Here is a 19,359-nt window from a genome sequence, read left to right as displayed (position 1 = left end):
TAAAAAAAACATAACTTTGTCATATTTAATGAATGACAGCTCCCTGCAAAAATCGAGTTACGCCAGTTTTTTCGATAAGTTATAAGGTAACCAACACAAATAGAGCAACAATTTCAAATTTGCTCTGTATTACAGGAACTAGAAGAACTAGGACAAATCTAGGTGTATTGCATCTTTAGTTTCATAAAAAAAGTAGCACAGTGATGTGAAAACCGCATCTTTCTACCTCTACTCATAAAAGAAATCCTGTAAAACACACGAAAGTGGGACACCTTGTACACTCAAAAAAGAAAATGCTGGAAATTCAAAACGACATTTAAGCTGTTCTTTAATAAATTTTAAAGTAGTTTTCAATTTTAGCCTGGAAATAGAAATAGTTAACGTGTTTCTTTTTTCACTGGCACGGCTGGAAATTTTTCGTAAAATAATTCACATGCTTTCATTTAAATAGCGTTATAATGATATATCTTTGGGCTTCCCGGCATTTTGTTTTGATTCATCGGCAAAGTTTGGCCGAGAAAAATTTTCCCAACCACAACACGCCTTTAACGATAGAGGGAACAAAGAACCAAGTGCAATTTTCTAACAAAAATCTACAGAGTTAGGAACATCTCAACAAATATCACTTACCTTTGTAGCAGACTTTATTTCTTTTAAATTTTACTATGGTGGTGTTACTTTTTTCTCTTGTACTGACGAACAAACTGATGAATACTGTTATTTCGGCCGTTTTTAGACCCGTGCACATCATAGTGATTCTGGAAAATACAATTTTCCAACGTATTTACCAAAAAAATGTCCGCTAGGATACCTATCAATTTTAACCATATTCAATTAAATATACAAACCTGAATGTCTGCACAGATGTCGGAATCACACCATTTGATGAAACATTCATCTGCGGGGGCAGCAACACCCCTTTATTTCCCGGTCCATACTTTACTTCTAATATATAGGGTAACTGAAATATCAATAACTGTTAATATTCCCACCCCTATTTTATTATGCGGCTCGTAAAAACAACCCTCTAATTTTTGTTTTGACTATATCATATAAATATTTTAATCCAAAATGTTATTTTTTATTGATTGATACTTTTTTGTTAGACGGATTGACTGTTTGGTCATTTTTTTTTTCTTTACAAAACACAAAATAAGTTATTTCTTGTATTTTATCTGAGTAAACACTTGAATTGGTAATGTATCTCACAAACAAAAGCCATCCATCAGGGTGAAATGTGCTCAATTGAAAAAAGAAAACTTTTTGTGTGTTTCGGATTACCTTAAGAAAATATATTGATATAGACAGTTTTCCAGAATATCTTACATAAAATATATATTTTTTTTAATTTTAAGTTACACATATTTGTTAGGATTTTTGTTATAAATTAATTCATTTTAAGCGCCGTCTACACATAACGTTTTAAATGTCATTGGTCAGAACGTGTCAAGTCAAAGCTTTTATATCTATATAAAGAAAGGGCAGTGTTTAGTGTGATAAAGCCCCAATTAACTATAATTGGTTTGGGAGAGCAATATATACACAAAATAAGTACTGTATCGTATATTTTTTTATTGGCCAGTATTAATAACCGGACACATTTTCCGCATTTGTTAAAGTCATGTTTCCAGAAATTACAAATCAATACCTACTACTAATGCAGAGGAAAAAGCTGTTGTCAAGTGATATTAATATCGATTTTCGTATAAAAAATTGAAAACCGAGAAACTTGCGCCTTTTTACTACAGTTTTTCGCTTCTTATTTTGTAGTTTCGAGTAGGGATGTTCGTATATATCGATTCTTTGGTATTTGGTATACCTATATATCTTTATTTCGAGTTTATCGATTTCCTTATTGATACAGAGGAATTTGTTCTGAATCTGGTTTAATTTACTTCAGCTATTCACCTCTGACTTTATACTTTTGAAGAGAGATGTTTCTTTTCAAAAAATATATTGATATTTTGGTATATTTTTAATTCAAGTCTATCTTATTTCCTTCGTGATAGGGTGTACCATATTGAAGAATGTTTCATCCTATAAAATATATATCCATACTATGGTATATTTTAACCATGTCTATTGATTTTATTCAAAATACATTACAATATATTTTAAGGTTTATTGTTGTCTATCCGCACCTTTTACTACTAACTACTAATTTGCTTCTAAATTTGTAGTATTAAATAGGGATGTTTCTTTCAAAAAAGTCGATACCTTTGTCAGGGTCGCAAATCGACACTGCCTTTAAGTGTGCTCAAGCCTTTTGGGGGGACTCAGCTCACTTAAAAGGTAATATTGATTTGAGGGGGGACAATCATCAGGGCGGTGCTAATATTGAGGTTGAGGGGCTAAACACTAATGACTAATCATATCTGTTCTTGAAGATCGATTCTTAAATTTAACTATCGATACATAAAGGACAGCTCTGATAAAAAAATATTTTTTTTAAACATTTCTTTTTTTTTAATGGAACAAAGAGCATATGAAATAGTTTCGTTTTATGATCGACCCGGTTTTTGGGGGCGCCTTAAAAATTTGCCGTTAAAATTTTATGCCTGCATTTTTTTCCTTCTTCCATGCCGAACAAAGAAAAAAAACACCTTTCGGTTTTATCTATTCCATTAAAAAGCTTTTTGTATTCTCCTGTCAGAAGTGCTTATTTAGTTAGGAATATCCAGGATTTAATATTAAGGAAATATTCCCGGGCTTTTCACTGCGAACTCGTCCTGGCGTTCGCTTCAAAAGTCATATAATCTCTTGCTTTTTGTCTCTTAATCAAAACGTAAAGTGGAAAATAATATTGAATTTGCTGTATCTGCCCTGGCCACCTCACTTTTAAAAGCTTTTTTATAAGTTCATTAAATATTTACAAGCTTATGTATGAAAAATATTACCAGTTTATCCATATCGAGTAAATGATTGGGTAAACTATCGATACTTGAAAGTTAGTGGGCCAAATAAAATTGAGCTATAAAGTAGATTGTATCTATAACCTTGCAACATTGATAGAAGGCATAAACATAAGCCCTAGCCGGGTAGATTTCTCACGGATGGCCATAAAAGTCGGGATTAGACTTTAACTCTTTTGATTTAGGCCAAATTATTTACGATACACACTAATAATCCGTTTCTGGAGATTAATAAGGAACGGCCTATTAAATTTCAGTCATTTATATTCCTTAAAAGTGAAAATAATGTCTTAATAATCATTAATTTTTTGGGCAAAAAATAAAAGTAGAAATTAAATACACTAATAGGGAATGTCGAAATTAAAAAAATATCGATATTTTGTGTCTATATGCTGTGTGTGTTCTATACTATATACTCTCACACTCTATCAATTTATTAATGAAACATTTATAACAATATAATCCATACGAAGTTACTCCATAATTTTTTTGAATAAAGTTCATTTGAAGTAAATCTCAATATCTTATATGAGTACCATATTATGTCTTTTTTCAGGAATTGCTTGTAATTTTTTTTGGATGGATAATTTTAAGTTAACTGAAAAATCTTAATTTATAAACAAACAGAATGAATTGAACAAAATAAATTGGCACAGAGTGTTTTGTCACCTGCAGTTTCCTTAAGTGTCCAGGTTTTGCATTCATAGGTCATGCCTAGTAGTACACATTGGTCAAATGTTTTCTTCTTTAGATAAAGTTGCATTCTATATTTGAATATGATTGAGTTTCTTCCATATGTACTCCATGCCAACTTAATTCTTCTGTTCATTTCTGGTGGTAGAGACGTAGAGATCCTGAGCTATGTATTAGTTTTTTCCTAAGTATAAATATATAAATTCTCCTACTATTTCTAGTGTGGTGTTATTTATTAGAATGGTTTTTATGTCTACTAGTTCCTTGTGTGTTACTTTAATTTTAGTAAAGCCCCTTACATTACATTCAGTAACGAAGGTTAGCAATACATTTTTTATAGTTCTTCCTTTGACTGTTTATGAATTTCAATTTACTATTTACAAAGCAATCGAAATATTATTGGAAATCGGACTGGGTTCTTTTGAATTTTCTCTAGCTTAAAAGCCAATAGCAAATTAAAACTCTTGAAACCTTTTTTTCAATTTTATCGCTATATTTTCCATTTTCACTACGCAAAAGAAAATCATTCGGTCTGCGTTGACTTATTTTACAGAGAAAATTTTATCTCCACGAAAAATCATGGCCTTCTTTTCAATTTAAAAATGATATTAGGTTTGGGTATAATTTTACAAATACTTCTAATTTATTATCTTCAAAATAAATACGTGTTAATACGAAATACAAAGGAATTTATCAAAAATAACATTAATGTGTGTTAATTAATTGTACGACCATAGAGAAGGAAAAGCTATTATTATTTAATTTTAACCCCTTTTAAAAATTTTAAGATTCGTTTAATTTTTTCCCTTTTGCTGTCTAATTGAGACATTTTTTGTAATTTGGAGTCCATTACGATCCAAAGAAAGAAGCATTTTTACAATTTGCCTGTTTCATTGTTCCAAATTTCTCAGTCTTTTCCCTCCGGAACGTTAATTACAATTAGAAACAAAATCCTTAATAAAATTAATTACATCCTTTATTGACTTATAGCCTGGAATCAGGAGAAATATATTATTATTCTCAACACACATTATTTGGGGTACGAAAAAAATAGGAAAATGATCCTGCTTACAAGGCAATTCTCTAAAAAAATATACCTAAGTCCTCCTTTGTACTAGTATCAAAGAAGTATTTTTAGACAAGTGCCTGATGGGTAATTAATGAGATGAAGAAGCCTTTTTGTGAAATTTTCAGTTTCCTTAACCCGTTAAACATTTATTAACATTTGAGTGAGAACATCCCACAAATATCGAATGTCATTGGAAGTTAAAGCATTTCTATTATTAATTAATTTATATTGCTAATTAATTTTAAATTGGATTAAATTACTGATATCGTCTGTGAGTCGTAACACGGCACCGAAATGAATTCTAATCATTGACAAAGGTTAATTAAAACCCAAAATAAGCAAATGGGAATTAATTTTTAACGGCAGAGCGCCGGGATCGTGTTTATCCATTTACTATTCTTGTAATTGAAGAATTCCGTGTAATTAGAACCTAACAGCTCCCCTTTCTAAGAAAATTACCAATGGAGATACAAAGCAATGGAAATTAATCAAATAATTATTATTTCATGAAATCTCACGGCTCGTTTTTGGAGATGCTTTTTCATCGGCTTTGGGGGGAGGGGGGTTATTTAATTAAAAATTCTGAAACTATACATCTTGGCGCTTTAATTTTTCATTCTCGTTAAAGAACCCACCCTGGCTCGAAGCAGTCCAAATATTGTACAAATTAGTTCTTCCTCAAACTAAAAGATTCACTTCCTTGAAAGAATCCCTTAGCCTCGTCTAAGATAAAATTTTACTTGTATAGATTTCGTATGAGAACCACACAGATAGAAATAAGCAGACCATAAAGGTCGTAACACAATAAAATTTAAGAAAAAACTCATAGACGTATTTCTGAGGTGGAAATATACTACCCCTCAATATATTTGCACTTATTTAAGGCTCACCCTGTATATTATATTAAATATTATTCCAAAGAGGCATTAATTATCGGGTATTTATGCACAAGAACTTTTCTGTGGCTACAAATAATAAGAAACGGTGAGTTTTACGCGAAATAATATAACAAAGGAGAATAAGTGAAATAGTTTAGCGAGAATAGAATTATTTACGAGGTTGTTTATGAAAAGCTGCTTTTCCTCAACTTTGCCGAATCCTGAGAAGTATAATAGATAGGGAAAGTCGCTTCAGGACTACAATCAACCTTTTGATTTCCTCTCTGGAAACGTAGTCGCCGGTTCAAAGGACAAAGTGTTTGTTTTTCTAATAATACCACTAGGTCAGATTTCTGTTTGTCTCTTCTTTTATCCCTCCCAGGCATTGTAACAAACATCTTGGGTCATTATTCGATAATTGAGGCCCGACATCACTGAATTCAATACGAACAAAAAAAAAACAACTACAACTACACATTCTCTTTTATATTTCTATAGGAAATCTAAAAAAAATATGTGTAGGGGCTCTGGTGCAATATATAATTTTAAAATACCGTTTAGTCCTGGCTTAATTTTTCCTGGATTTGTGGGAAATTTAAGGAAAAATTCTAAATCCAGGCCGTAAGTTTTCCAGACCATAATGGTAGATTGATTAGATTCGTTCAGGAGGAACATTTTTCCTGCTTTTTTTCTCGATAAAGAAAATTATTGTTTTATTCCTAATATTTTCTACGAAAAGTTCGCTTGATGTTATATAAGGAGAGAAGATATGATTAGACATAGAGATCTGGATTAAATTTATACGAAGTATCGACTTTTTTGAAAGGAACATCCCTATTTAATACTACAAATTAGAAATGAAGGTGTAGTAAAAGGTGCGGATAGACAACAATAAACCTTACATTGTTTTGTGAATAAAATCTATAGACGTGGGTTAAAAATATATATATATAAGTAAAATAGAGCAGATATACTATAATGAATTTTATAGGGTAAACTGTAACATTAAGGAAATCGAAAATATACAAATTGAATTAAAAATATATCAAAGTATCGATATATATTTTTGGAAAGTACATAAGTAAATAGCTGAAATAAAATAAAGCAGATACACTACAATGAACTTTATAAATAGACTGTATCACAAAGGGAATCGATAAATCTGCTTTAAAAATATACAAAAGTATCGATACTATTTTTTAGAAAGAAACACCTCTATTCAAAACTACAAAATCAGAAGTGAATAGCTGAAGTAAAATAAAGCAGATATACTACAAGTTACAAGTCCCTCTATATCACGAAGGAAATTGATAAACCCGAATTAAAAACATATCAGAGAATCGATATATTTTTTGGAAACGAACATCCCTACTCAAAACTACACAATAAGAAGTGAAAAACTGTAGTAAAACGGCGCAAGATCATCACTATTCAAAACTGCAAAACCAGAAGTGAACAGTTGAAGTTAAAAATATTATTTTTTGCAAAAAAGAATTATAATTGAGGAATTCTAATAATAATTAATTAGAAAAAAAACAGCCTTCTCTGTCGATTCACTGGACCCTGAAAGTGTAAAAAATTACCGAACTCGAAAACAACAGTAAATTAGAGAATTTATTCGGAAATTGGGAATGTTTGGCATTCAATTAAACTTGTTAGTTGTCACCGAAGTGTCCGGATTTGTCTTTAAATCCCTCCGGAATAAAACGGGGATGTTATCTGATTTCTCAGATATTGTAACTTGGCAAGGGGCTTATTAAAAGGAGCCCTTATATTTTCTTTATACGCTCCCTTCCCGTATCAACGTCACCCTTCAACGATAATACACTTAAAATTAAATCTTAGTTAGCAGTGGTGTTTATTCTAAATATTTAACTCCCTTGGAACAAACTGTTTGCCTTTTTTCGAGACAAAGAAAATTATTTATGAGGCTCCTGTTTCTTGTTATTCTACACTTTGAGGGATGCATATTAAAAAACGTTCTCTGTAAGAATAACGATAAAATAATGACCTACCTTTATAAAATATAGTTTTAAATGTTATTTTAATGACCCCTCTTTGTTTCTAATTTAAACAAAAAAAGGGAGGATATATTAAGAGGAAGGGTGTTTGTGAAAGTATCGCGACGGGAACTATAAAAGATATATACATCTCATAAACGTTTTTTCTCATGACTAAACTATAAGCAATTTTATGGGATAAAACCTTGCCAAAAACTACAACTGTTGGTCCTTTTATTGTTATGTTCGAGCATTAAAGTTTTTATCGCCGTTTTGCTATGTAAAAATGTTTCTAGAAAATTACCTAAGCCTTGAAAGGGCAGCGGCGTTTTGCTAACTTTTAAAATATAAAGCATTCGTATTACTTCGAAACTGTTTGTTGTTCAGTTGTAATTTTGACACGTTAGGGCCCCCTAAGTTACGCCCTAAACGTCTAATTAGTAATCGTTCAAGTGTGCTTTCTTAGAAAATGGCAAGTCTTTGATTTGCTCCCCCTGCTGGCTTTCTTATTTTGTAGGCTTATACGAAATATCCCGCCGCTCCACAAATTCATTTCGGCCCTATTTTATGTTACCGTTGAATATATATTTTATAATTCGTTTGATGTTGTCTAAAGAAATATACTTGTAATTTCTATTTCATTATTTTTTTCTTTTTCAAAAAAAGTTCGAAGCTATGGCAATGAAAGAAAGAAGCAGATATAGGTACTACAAATGCACTTTATAAGGTACACTGTATCACGAAAGAATTCGATAGACCTGTATTAAAAATATACGAAAGTAGCGATATCTTGTTTTAAAAGAAACATTCCTATTCGGAGCTACAAAAACAGAAGGGAACATATAGAGTAAAAAAGAGCAGATACACTACATTGAACTTATAGACCTGGATTAAAAATAATTCGATAGACCTGGATTAAAATATACCAAAGTATCGATTTTTTTTTGAAAACACATACCTCTATGCGAAGCTACAAAATCAGAAATGAATAGTTAAAGTAAAAAAGTGCAGATATACTGCAGTAGCACTTTATAGGATACACTGTATCACGAAAGAACTTGATAGACCTGAATTAAAAATATACCAAAGTCTCGATAATTTTTTTTTGAAAGCACACATCTCTATGGGAAGCTACAAAATCAGAAATGAATAGTCAAAGTAAAAAAAAGCAGATATACTACAATTGCACTTTATAGGATACAGTTTATCACGAAGGAACTCGATAGACCTGAATTAAAATATACCAAAGTATCGATATCTTGTTTTAAAAGTAACATTCCTATTCGGAGCTACAAAAACAGAAGTGAATATATAGAGTAAAAAAGAGCAGATATACTACATTGAACTTATAGGATGCACTGTATCACGAAATAATTCGATAGACCTGGATTAAAAATATACCAAAGTATATCGATATTTTTTTTTTGAAAACACATACCCCTATGCGAAGCTACAAAATCAGAAATGAATAGTTAAAGTAAAATAGAGCAGACATACTACAATAATTGCATTTTATAGGATACACTTTATCGCGAAGGAACTCGATAGACCTGAATTAAAATATACCAAAGTATCGATATATTTTTTGAAAAGAAACCGAGTCCTCTTCGGAACTACAAACACACAAGTGAATAGATAAAGTAAAAAAGAGTAGATTAATGACCCCTGAAATACTACAATAGTCTTTATAGGGTGCACTATATGATGAAGGAAATAGAAGTGTCTGGATTAAAAATATTCGATAAGTGTATTTTTAGTATCGAGAATATCGAGTAAAATATCGATATATTTTTTGGAAAAGAACATACCTATTCGAAACTACAAAATCAGAAGTGCATGGCTGAAGTAAAAAAGGGAAGATCTTAATCTTTAAATAGTAAATAAACTCAAAACGTTTGTTTTTTCGAAGTAAAGAAATAGATCTCGATAGTATCTCCTATACCGAAAGGAAAACAATACCTTATATACGAATTACATTTATGATGCACCCTTCTTCAAAAAAGCTCTATCTATAAGACTGTGTCCTATAAATTCGCTACATTGCTTTCATTCGTCGGAAGTAATAAATAATCTTTTCGAAAGCCTTTCTCTTTAAACATCATAAATTTAGTTCAACACAGAAAAAAGATAGAAAGAACTAAAAGAATAGTTCGCTATATCTTCTTCATTTTTCTTGGATAGATATCAAGTTCATTTAATGAATATTAAATGGTTTTCTTCGGCCTTGTCTTTTTCGATTTATTTTGAAAATATGTACTACTATTATCTGTGCATTTTCTTGGATTTTTGTTTTTACCTCTTCAATATTAAAGGAGCGTATAGTTCGCAAAAAAAGTTTTAATTAGGGAGAGAAATTTCTTGCACTTGTTCATTTGAGGAAAATCCGTGGAAAGTGATATTTTCTTGGTGTCTTCGCAAAACGAGCAAAAAGGTATTGGAAATGTAATCTCACGACAAATTTTCCAATTTGTCTCATTGTGGAGGTTATTTTCTGAAAGATTTAACAATCCACTGAGTCAGTAAAATAATGTTATGTTCTGGAAACGCTTAAAGCTAAATTATTCGTACGCGAATATGGATTTATTTAGTTAATTAACACTTTTTTTACACACCACCGGTTCAAAAGCAAATACATTTTCTAATAATTGAGCTATAAACTAATTCAGGACCGCGACGGATAAATAAAAAATAAAATTGGTTTATGCCCTTTGTAAATGCGGAACGACCATTTTATTTATTAGGGAATGAAATTGAACTAAAACGGCAAACTCCCTTTTTATGGCCATAGATAAAAACCAGCAACGATATAAAATACACCGAAAAAAAAACGCACAGATATGTTCATAGATCTTGAAAAGCGTTCTGTTTTTTTTTGCCACTAGAAGAAAATCTACAAAATAAAAAGTCATTTTTAGTAAACACCACAGCGTTGATCCAAAAAAAATTGTCAGTGGTATATTATCGTTGCTAGAGGTATATCACCTCCCGTCCTCAGAAGCAAAAAATATACACACAAATAAATATATCTATTTTATCTATATCTTTATATCTATTCAAAAACACTTTAACGTTTTAGCAGACACGTCTATTATAAACCTTTGCCGGTCTGTTAAAAGTTAAAATGACAATATATGAAGTCAAACTTCTAACTAACAATTACTACCTGTTAACAATTACTTAATTCATTAGAGAACGATTTCGTTTTGAACTATTCCAGTCACATATCACATCAAGGCGGAATACTTCTAGTTTTATTTACTATTTTGGTTTACACCCTGGAACGCTCGTGTGGTTTACCTCCGTTGATAAATTTTTAAAACCTTTAAATTAAAAAAACGTTTCAACCATATTTTTCTAGATGTTTGTTAATCGTCTGTGGAATTTTAAATGAATATTGTTTGCTCGTCTATGCCGTAAATATTGAACGTATTCACTTTTCTGTGCATTTTTGAACAAATTTAACGGGTAAAACAAATAGAGTTTCATATTAAACTGCCTTTTATAGATGTTCTCTGGATTTTTTGTAATATTTCTAGCTCTCTCGGAGAATGAAATGAAAATTTTTCATTTTTTTTATTTTTACCAAACAACCTGCAACACAAATTAAATTTCGTTTCTTCTCCAAGCAAATTGTGTTTTAAAAAATACGAAAACACTTGACGAAGCTTTGTAGAGGCTTTAGCGGAGTCTTATCAAAATTTTACCCTAAACTTGCATTCATATACTGTACAAAGATATCGAAAAGATTACGTTCGAAGTAAAATTGTGTAGCCAAATGGAATGGTTTGTCTTATTTACCAAGAAGTTTTCTTACTCCTTTTTTAAAAGGTCCTTTTGCTCCACTGGATATTTTTAAACAAGGTGCAGATACTTTGTGAAACTTTATTTCATCCGGCTTATGTTTATTCAGAAAAATTTTAATTACTAGCAAGTTTGTTTATTCTTTTCGTTTTTTGGAAGCAAGATAATTAAAATCTACGAGAGTTTATCTTTGGTCATCTAATGACTGGATGACAGATCCCGAAAAAAATCTTATACTTATATAGGGAAGAGACTTTCCCTAATGTAAAAAAGCAATTTTAAATTTTCTTTGTTCTATTTGTTTTGTATTTTGTATTTCACAAGTCCCGGGCTTATAAAAGCTTTTGGCAGAGTTTTATCGAAATTTCACCTCAAAATTCAATTCAAAAATAGAAATGTATCGAAAAGCTTACTCCGGAGTTAATATTGCGTAGTCAGATGGAATGGTTTTGTTCCAAAAACGTATTTACACTTTTTTAAAGAGATTTTTTTCAGTTTTTTTACGTCAATTTCGATTCGAATTTAGTGTGTTCGATGCCGGGTTTATTTTTAAAAGTTTCTTATTAAGTCGGAAAATTTTTAATTAGTTATAAATTTGTTTTCAGCAGTTGGAAAGTAATTTAACTGGGAAATAATCGAAAAATTTTCGATATTAAGACAGGTAGTTCCACAGACTTTTGACAAAAAGACATCTAAAATTTAAAAAGGGCACTTCCACGGCTTACAGGGAAATAGAAATGTAATTGAACAACACTTACCGAATAATTCAGCAAGCTCTGCCATGAAAATTTGATGGTATCGACATCTTTTGGCACCAGAACCACAAAATTGATAGCATAGTCGTTCACCACTCCTTTATTCACGTAATATAGTTCCGTATTTATTCCTGAAACATACCAGAAAATTAATAGTTAATTATATTATATTTTTTTTTTATGCACTGGTACTGGACGCCGTTTTTTTCGATCATTCGGTACATATTTATTATAAATAACATTCTTACAATCAAGTATGTATCTTTATATTAACATAACTGTATAACTGTAACATAAAAAAAATTACATAACTGTTTATATATATTTATATAAAAATATGGATGATGCCGATGCCACAAAGACCCCTTGATTAATGTTCAAACTTCTTTCTTCAAATTTCGAAGATTCTATAGTAAGACATTGGTGTAGAGTTTTAAGTGGTACCAGGATTACATCTTCATTTCTTTCTTTAGTTTGATTCTTAAGCCCCAGTAAATAACTCTCGAACACTCAGAAATGCTTTTTTAAAAAATTTATTTATTACAAAAAATTGGTTTTAGTACATGTGTATGCTATGATGGTTGACAATCAACTGCCTAATTAAAATGAATTAGAATAAAAAGTATATGTCAGCTTAATTGTCTTGGTGGGAACGGCTGTCTCTCTTCTTCTTATTGAAGGATAGGAATCTTCTGATATATTTCGCGTGGGACAATTTCTGGCCATTTGTAGCCAATATTTATGTTTCCGTTTCTCATCGTACGTTACAACTCGACAACTCGTTGATTTTGTTCTCGTATTGAGTTACATCTCCTATCTTCCTCTAGGAGATGCGAGACCTTGTCGTTGGTGGGGAAGTTCCTAGACAGGTGCTAGGCCGTCTGGCACTTTGGCTGTGTCTAAGAATCATCTCATTGTATATTGTATTATCCTTAGCTGTAGTTTCGTAGCCAGGGAGTTGCACCAAGACATATAACGATGCCGGATGGGACTACTATGTCCGTTACGCCAGGCATCCTTTACTATCTGTGGCCATGTATCACCGGTAGAGGGTGTGGGGTGGTCTTAGTTTAGCCGCCCGGACCAAGAGGAGACAAAATCGCCAAAAACCTAAATTCTATGATGACGGGACCAGGTTGACCAGGTCAAAGGGATGCGTGGCTAAATAGAAAACTAGCCTCAACCGTGGATGTGTGTATACTCTCGTATGAGGTAGATTTCCATTCCTCGGAGGATAAACAGTTGTTGTCAGAGAAGGATGGGAAAATACCCTATCCCCCCTACAACAGGAAAATCCCTATGTATGATGAGTTATACACTGTATGATGAGTTATAACTCAAGAAAGGGGAGATATAATAGATATTTAAGGTCGGCGGTGATTAACTCCCTTTCCGCTCATTCTACATTCTTTTACATTTTACCTTGCCTCTCTAATGGAATTAATAAAACTGCGTAACATAAATGATAATGCAAACATATATAAAAACCTCGTATGAATATTGGGCTTAAAACGAGAGACTCCTGTACAGATTCTTTCGATTTTCATTTTTACCCATTACTATTCTCTATAGATATTTTTATATTCGTATAAATATAGACAGCATAGAGGCATTGATGCCATGACATAGTTCGATTAGTATAGGGATCCTTTTTATAGTCCTGATAAAAACGAAACTCTATAAAATAAAAATATATGGTCGTAAAATCCAGTGGTTTACAAAATGTGCGTCTCCAAATCACTGTCTAATCTAGTTTCGTGGTTTAAAATGTGAAAAAAATTTAACTAAAAGTTTTAGCTGTACGTAATTGGAATTTAGTTAACAAAAATAACAGTCTTAAACCGATACATTTAAGTGGCAAGTTTTTAATATTAAGAGAACATCGAATTTTAGGGTAGGAGTTTCAAATTTAATTTAAGTCTTTATACTAAGCTGTTTACTATATTAAACACCTGCGGTTCTTCATTAAATAAAAGTAAAGTTTTTAATAGCGAGAGGTAAAGTTGACAAGCTAATTTAGTATCCGCCTTTAATACTTTTTAACTCGCATTTAGTTTTATACATATTAACGGAAAACTTTCTTAAATGATATCGAATTTTTTATATAGTGCCAAGCACTTTAGTATATTGTAAAAGTTTGCCTCCAAAGTATCCCATGCTCGAAAAAATAGTAGCAAGTTTCTGATTCTTTGTTGTCATACGGACGTCAAAAGATAAGGTTTCGAATACAGGAATTCCTTGTTTTACACGGATTCGCTTATACATGTTTACATTTTTGACACCATTGACTTATTTTACGCGGTTCATTTATACACAGTTTTATTAATTCCATATTAACAAATCAAAGAGTTGTCGAGTTCTAACATACAATAAGAAATGGCAAGAAATTGACCCACGCGCAGGTCCTTTGTATCAGAGATCAAATTAAAGAAATTGCTGATTTAGGAAAGTTGCCTGAAGAGGAATTTAATGATTTTCATCAGGAAAATGTAAGTAACCTACTTGAATCACATATTTTAGACAAGTAATCAAATAATTGGAGTAGAAGAATGAAGCAATAAAGAAGGAAATGAAGATGTAGTCCTAATACCGCAGGAGTTGAAACTGGAAACTTTACACAAATGTTTTAGCATAGCACATGATCTTAGGAAGTTGAAGGAACAGCTCTTTGTGGCTTATTTATAATAAGGTTTCAATTTTTTTACGAAAAAAAAACCTGGCAGACTTGTTTCGGAGGTCGAAATATACCAGCCTTAAATTATTTACTTTTTAAACATTCACCCTGTATACTTTATGTAATCCAATAGTCAAGAAGCACCAAAAGCGATCAACTCATTAACCATCAGTTCGAAGTTGATCAAAGAATGCCTAGAGAATCTGAAGAAATTAGGCAAAGAAAATAAAGTTCTACTCTGGGTGCCAGCTCTCCAAGAGATAGAAGGCAACTTGAAAAATGAAAAAGCAAACGATCTAGCTAGAAAAGGAGCCAACACTCCACTAACTGGACCAAAGCCGTTCGGCCTTCCAAGTGGAAACCAACTTAAAGTGGAACTGAAGAACCTGGAAGACTCCATCCGTAACCTGGAATGGGAATCCTCCAACGGAAGACACTTCAAAAGTTCTCAGAACTTACGACCGAAAAAAATCGAAGATTTTCCTTGATTTATTTAAGAACAATCTTCGGATTGTCACGGGGTTTTTAACAGGCCTCTTCAACGAACACCTCAGTAGATTGAAGCTAAGAAACAACGGCGAATGCAGATTCTGTAGGAAAAATGTGAGAACACCTCGTCACTGAGTAAGCCGAGACGACAACCATTTGTGCCATAAACTTTGGTACGACTGATATCGGAGATGGAAAACTATCCTCTGCGAAGCCGTTTCAGATACTGGCTTTAGTCAAAGCCCTGTGACTGTATGATGAGTTATAAATCGTTATAAAGGGGACACGCAATAGATCTGTAAGGTTGCAGTGGTTAACTCCAAAACTCCCAAACATTCTACATTCTACATACTTTGTGTAATAAAAAGTTTGTTTCAATATACGCGGCGTTTTCAAAGAAAGCAACGAGTTTTATATTTATTTATTGAAAACATAGAGTCGGTGTTTCTTTTATACAAAAGTGAAGTACTACTCAAGCTTTTGTGATGTAGGTTAAATAGATAGTTAAAATTCTATGACAAAACACGAGGAACACCAGAACGATTGTAATAAAATCGTAAAATTAGGTTATTGTGGTTATTAAAGTTTTATTTTCATCAACTCCATTCCGGAAAACAGTAACTCATCAAAAATTTAACTATCGATTGTCTAAAAATTCTGCGTAATGGTGTTAGATGCTCAATAAAGCTTATAAGTGAAATATAAATGGGCCTTATTGCAATATGAATGGAGGTAGTTTAGATAAAATTGTACCGAAAATAAACCGGAAGATAGGATGAGATCCTGGCTGTATGCAATTTATATCGGAATGAAAAATGTAGGAAAAGAGTAAACATATTTGGAGCCGATAAAATAATAAAAAAATCCCCTAGAGATCTCATCGCACTCGTTTGGCAACGAGTTTATTTTTCATACCCTTTAAATATGCACATATCTCGTAAAACCAAATAGTTTTCTGGATAAATTGGACTTAAAAATTAAACATTTCGAAAAAAATGTGCTTTAAACAATGTCTAAAGAATTTATGGACGCGTAACATGATGTTAAATTATAGAACGACATTTTTTTGGTGGCAAACAAAAGATGCGACACCAGCGACAATTTTAGCGGTTTTTAATAGTTTCCTGTGAGTGTAGTGAACTTTATATAAAATTTATTACAATGGTGATTTATCCAGCTTCATGTATAAAAACTGCAGCGAGAAGAATGAACCAAGAATTATATTTCTAGGTAAATAAACAACTAATTTTCTGCACTCCTAGTTCTACTATCTCTAGTTTTTTTACTATATGATATATGCGATACAGGGTGGTCCGAATTATACTCGGGAAACTACGGCAGCATATTCTGCAGAAAAAAAGTAACAAAGTTCGTATATAAGACTATCCACTCAAGATGTTAATTTTTTGTTAGTAATGACGTGTATTGACTATTTCCATTCTGAATATCTGAAGAACGGTTTCTCAGTAGCGATTTTTACCAAGAGACATTTTTTACGTAAAAAATTACGGAAATGTAAATTTTTTACTCAGTAGTTTACAGGTACAGACGAAAAGTTGTTACTATTCAAAATAGTTTAAAAATACGTAAAAAACACATGTTGGTGGCGCCCCCTACAAATAGGACTCATATTGACTTAGAAATCAAATTTATCGATCGACGCCTTTTTTATCCAAATATCGACACTGTTAGTTCAGGGGGGGGGGACTGTATGATGCGTTATAACTCAAGAAAGGGGGACACAATAGATCTGTAAGCACCCTCCCACTCATTCTAAGTTCTAAAATTCTAGTTCAGAAATTATTTGGAAAACCCCGAAATAAAAATGAAATTTCTGCACCCTGTATCTCCGAAACGAAGCATTTTAGGTCATACATTTATACGAACTTGTTTACTTATTTTTTTCTGCAGAATATGCTGCCGAAGTTTCTCGAATGCAATTCTGACCACCCTGTATGTTTGGTATATTGGTCCATGCTAGTTTTGTGCCTTTTGTAGACATTTTAATACTTTTTTCTTTGAGTAATTGGCATAATGCCGCCTAAAAAAGCATCATTCACCATAGGTGAATAGAATTCGAAATAGAGAAATAGAGAAAATATGGGGGGTTTGGGATAAAATTAAAAAAAAGAAGGAAGTTTTTAATTAAAAATTACTTCTAGTGTATATTCAATTATTAACGGCACTTTTACAATTTAAATCTTATTTTCCAGAGACAGACTTAGAGCGAAGCGTAGTGTAAAAATTAATAATTTTCCTTCCGAACCACTGGGCACTATAATCGACTGTTGCAAGGGCTGTATTTTTTACTTCTTTTCCAGAGTGTACCTACGTACATTAGAGCGCTTGTATTTCGGTAAATTTATAATATTTTTTAATTAACTTGATAAATTCTTCGGATTTATGTATTTATAATTTGTAAAATATAAAATAGCTAGGAAATTATTAAATCGTTATTAATATTGAGAGTTAATTGGCAAGAATTATACCTGAGAGTTGTACAATCAGAAACTCCACATGGAAATTGATACGTTTGAAAACTTAATATAGCTGGATTAATATCAGAGTTGTTTCTGTTCGTTTTACATTTTCAGATCGAGATTCATTGTTTAACATCGAATGTTTCGCATGAAATAAGATATAAATACGGTCCTAGCCGTAGTAATATTGAGCAGAGTTATGTTTAATTAATGAAATTTCGTACGATTAGAATCCTGCTTCTGCTAGTTGGTTACGAGGGGCACATAATAGTTTTTATTTTGTAGATAGTTTGATACCTTAAATTGGCAAAGAACACGGTAAAACTTCACGGAGCTTTGTAGACATTGGTAGCTTCTTATCAAAATGTTACCTTTAATTTGCATTCATATACTGTATAAAGATGTCGAAAAGCTTACATTCGAAGTAAAATTGTGTAGTCAAATGGAATGGTTTGTCTTATTTACCAAAATACTTCGTTACTCCTTTTTTATCATCATTATATTTCATTATCATCCCAGCTTATATTTATTCAGAAAAATCTTAATTACTAGCAAGGTTGTTTATTTTTTTCGTTTTTTTGGGAGCAGGATAACTAAAATCTAAGTGAGTTCAAGGGCGTAGATAAGGGGGGGGGGGGTACTGGGGGACCACCCCCATAGCATACACCTATCTACGCCCCTGAGTGAGTTTATCTTTGGTCGTCTAATGACTGGATGACAGATTGCGAAGAAAATGATATACCCATAAGGAAAAAACTTTCTGTAACGTAAAAAAAGCAATTTTAAATTTTCTGTTCTATTTGTTTTGTATTTGGTATTTCACGAGTCCCAGATTTGCTTATAAAAGCTTTTGGCAGAGTTTTATCGAAATTACACCTCAAAATTCAATTGAAAAATAGAAATATATATAAAAGCTTATTCTGGAGTTGTATGAAATGTATTTAAACATTTTTAAAGGGATTGTGTTCAGTTTTTTACGTCGATTTCGTATGATTACATCCTGCTGCTTGGTTACGAGGGGCACACAATATTTTTTCTCATAGATAGTTTTCAGCCTTAAATTAGCAACGATCGGCGAAACTAACTAGTTAACCCTCATAAATGTAGCTGCTGGAGTTTTTGTCTCAGCCATTCTGAACTGCTGTCGATATTATAAAATTGTAACTGTGCGTGTTTTAGGAGAAATATTTTCTGCGGAATGTACTTTCATGTGCAGCTTGATAAAATGGAACATGTAAATTACTGAAATGATTACTTTTTGCTTGTTTTGCTAACTACATATATTATGTATCTGGAAAAAGGCCGTAATACTACGTAAATAAAAGTTTTGTTGCATTTTAACCCCTCTGCGTTGTACAATCAACCATATTGTTCAATCGCGACTGTTCGGTCGCGGTCGCGTTGCTCGATACCTTTTAAATTGTTTTTTGAATTAAATTTACTTTGTTTCATTTTAACCCAACGAAAAAAATCGCCCCAACAAATAATTTTCTACAGTACTGTTCCCTAAAATATTCAATATGATAAATTTACAATAACCAAAAAAGCTTTCAATCTTGATGAATTACGATCATTAGTGGGCGAATGCACAAAAAACATATCAATAAT

The 19,359-nt window shown here is 32.0% G+C and overlaps 1 protein-coding gene across 1 annotated transcript in view; it reads right to left on the bottom strand.

Annotated features, from left to right (window-relative positions):
• LOC115882386 (tyrosine-protein kinase Drl-like) overlaps positions 1-19,359 on the bottom strand; it is a 52,922-nt gene that overhangs the window by 20,996 nt on the left and 12,567 nt on the right. The window contains exons 2-4 of the mRNA XM_030900437.1: positions 12,112-12,239; positions 849-961; positions 631-758 (exon numbers count right to left, since the gene is read on the bottom strand). Of these exons, the coding sequence (XP_030756297.1) occupies positions 631-758; positions 849-961; positions 12,112-12,239 (369 nt within the window). The remainder of the gene's footprint in view (positions 1-630; positions 759-848; positions 962-12,111; positions 12,240-19,359) is intronic.

Source organism: Sitophilus oryzae, unplaced genomic scaffold, assembly GCF_002938485.1.
Source record: "Sitophilus oryzae breed Bouriz unplaced genomic scaffold, Soryzae_2.0 scaffold_177_pilon_pilon, whole genome shotgun sequence".
NCBI classification, from domain to species: domain Eukaryota; kingdom Metazoa; phylum Arthropoda; class Insecta; order Coleoptera; family Curculionidae; genus Sitophilus; species Sitophilus oryzae.
This window is presented reverse-complemented; position numbering and strand designations above follow the sequence as displayed.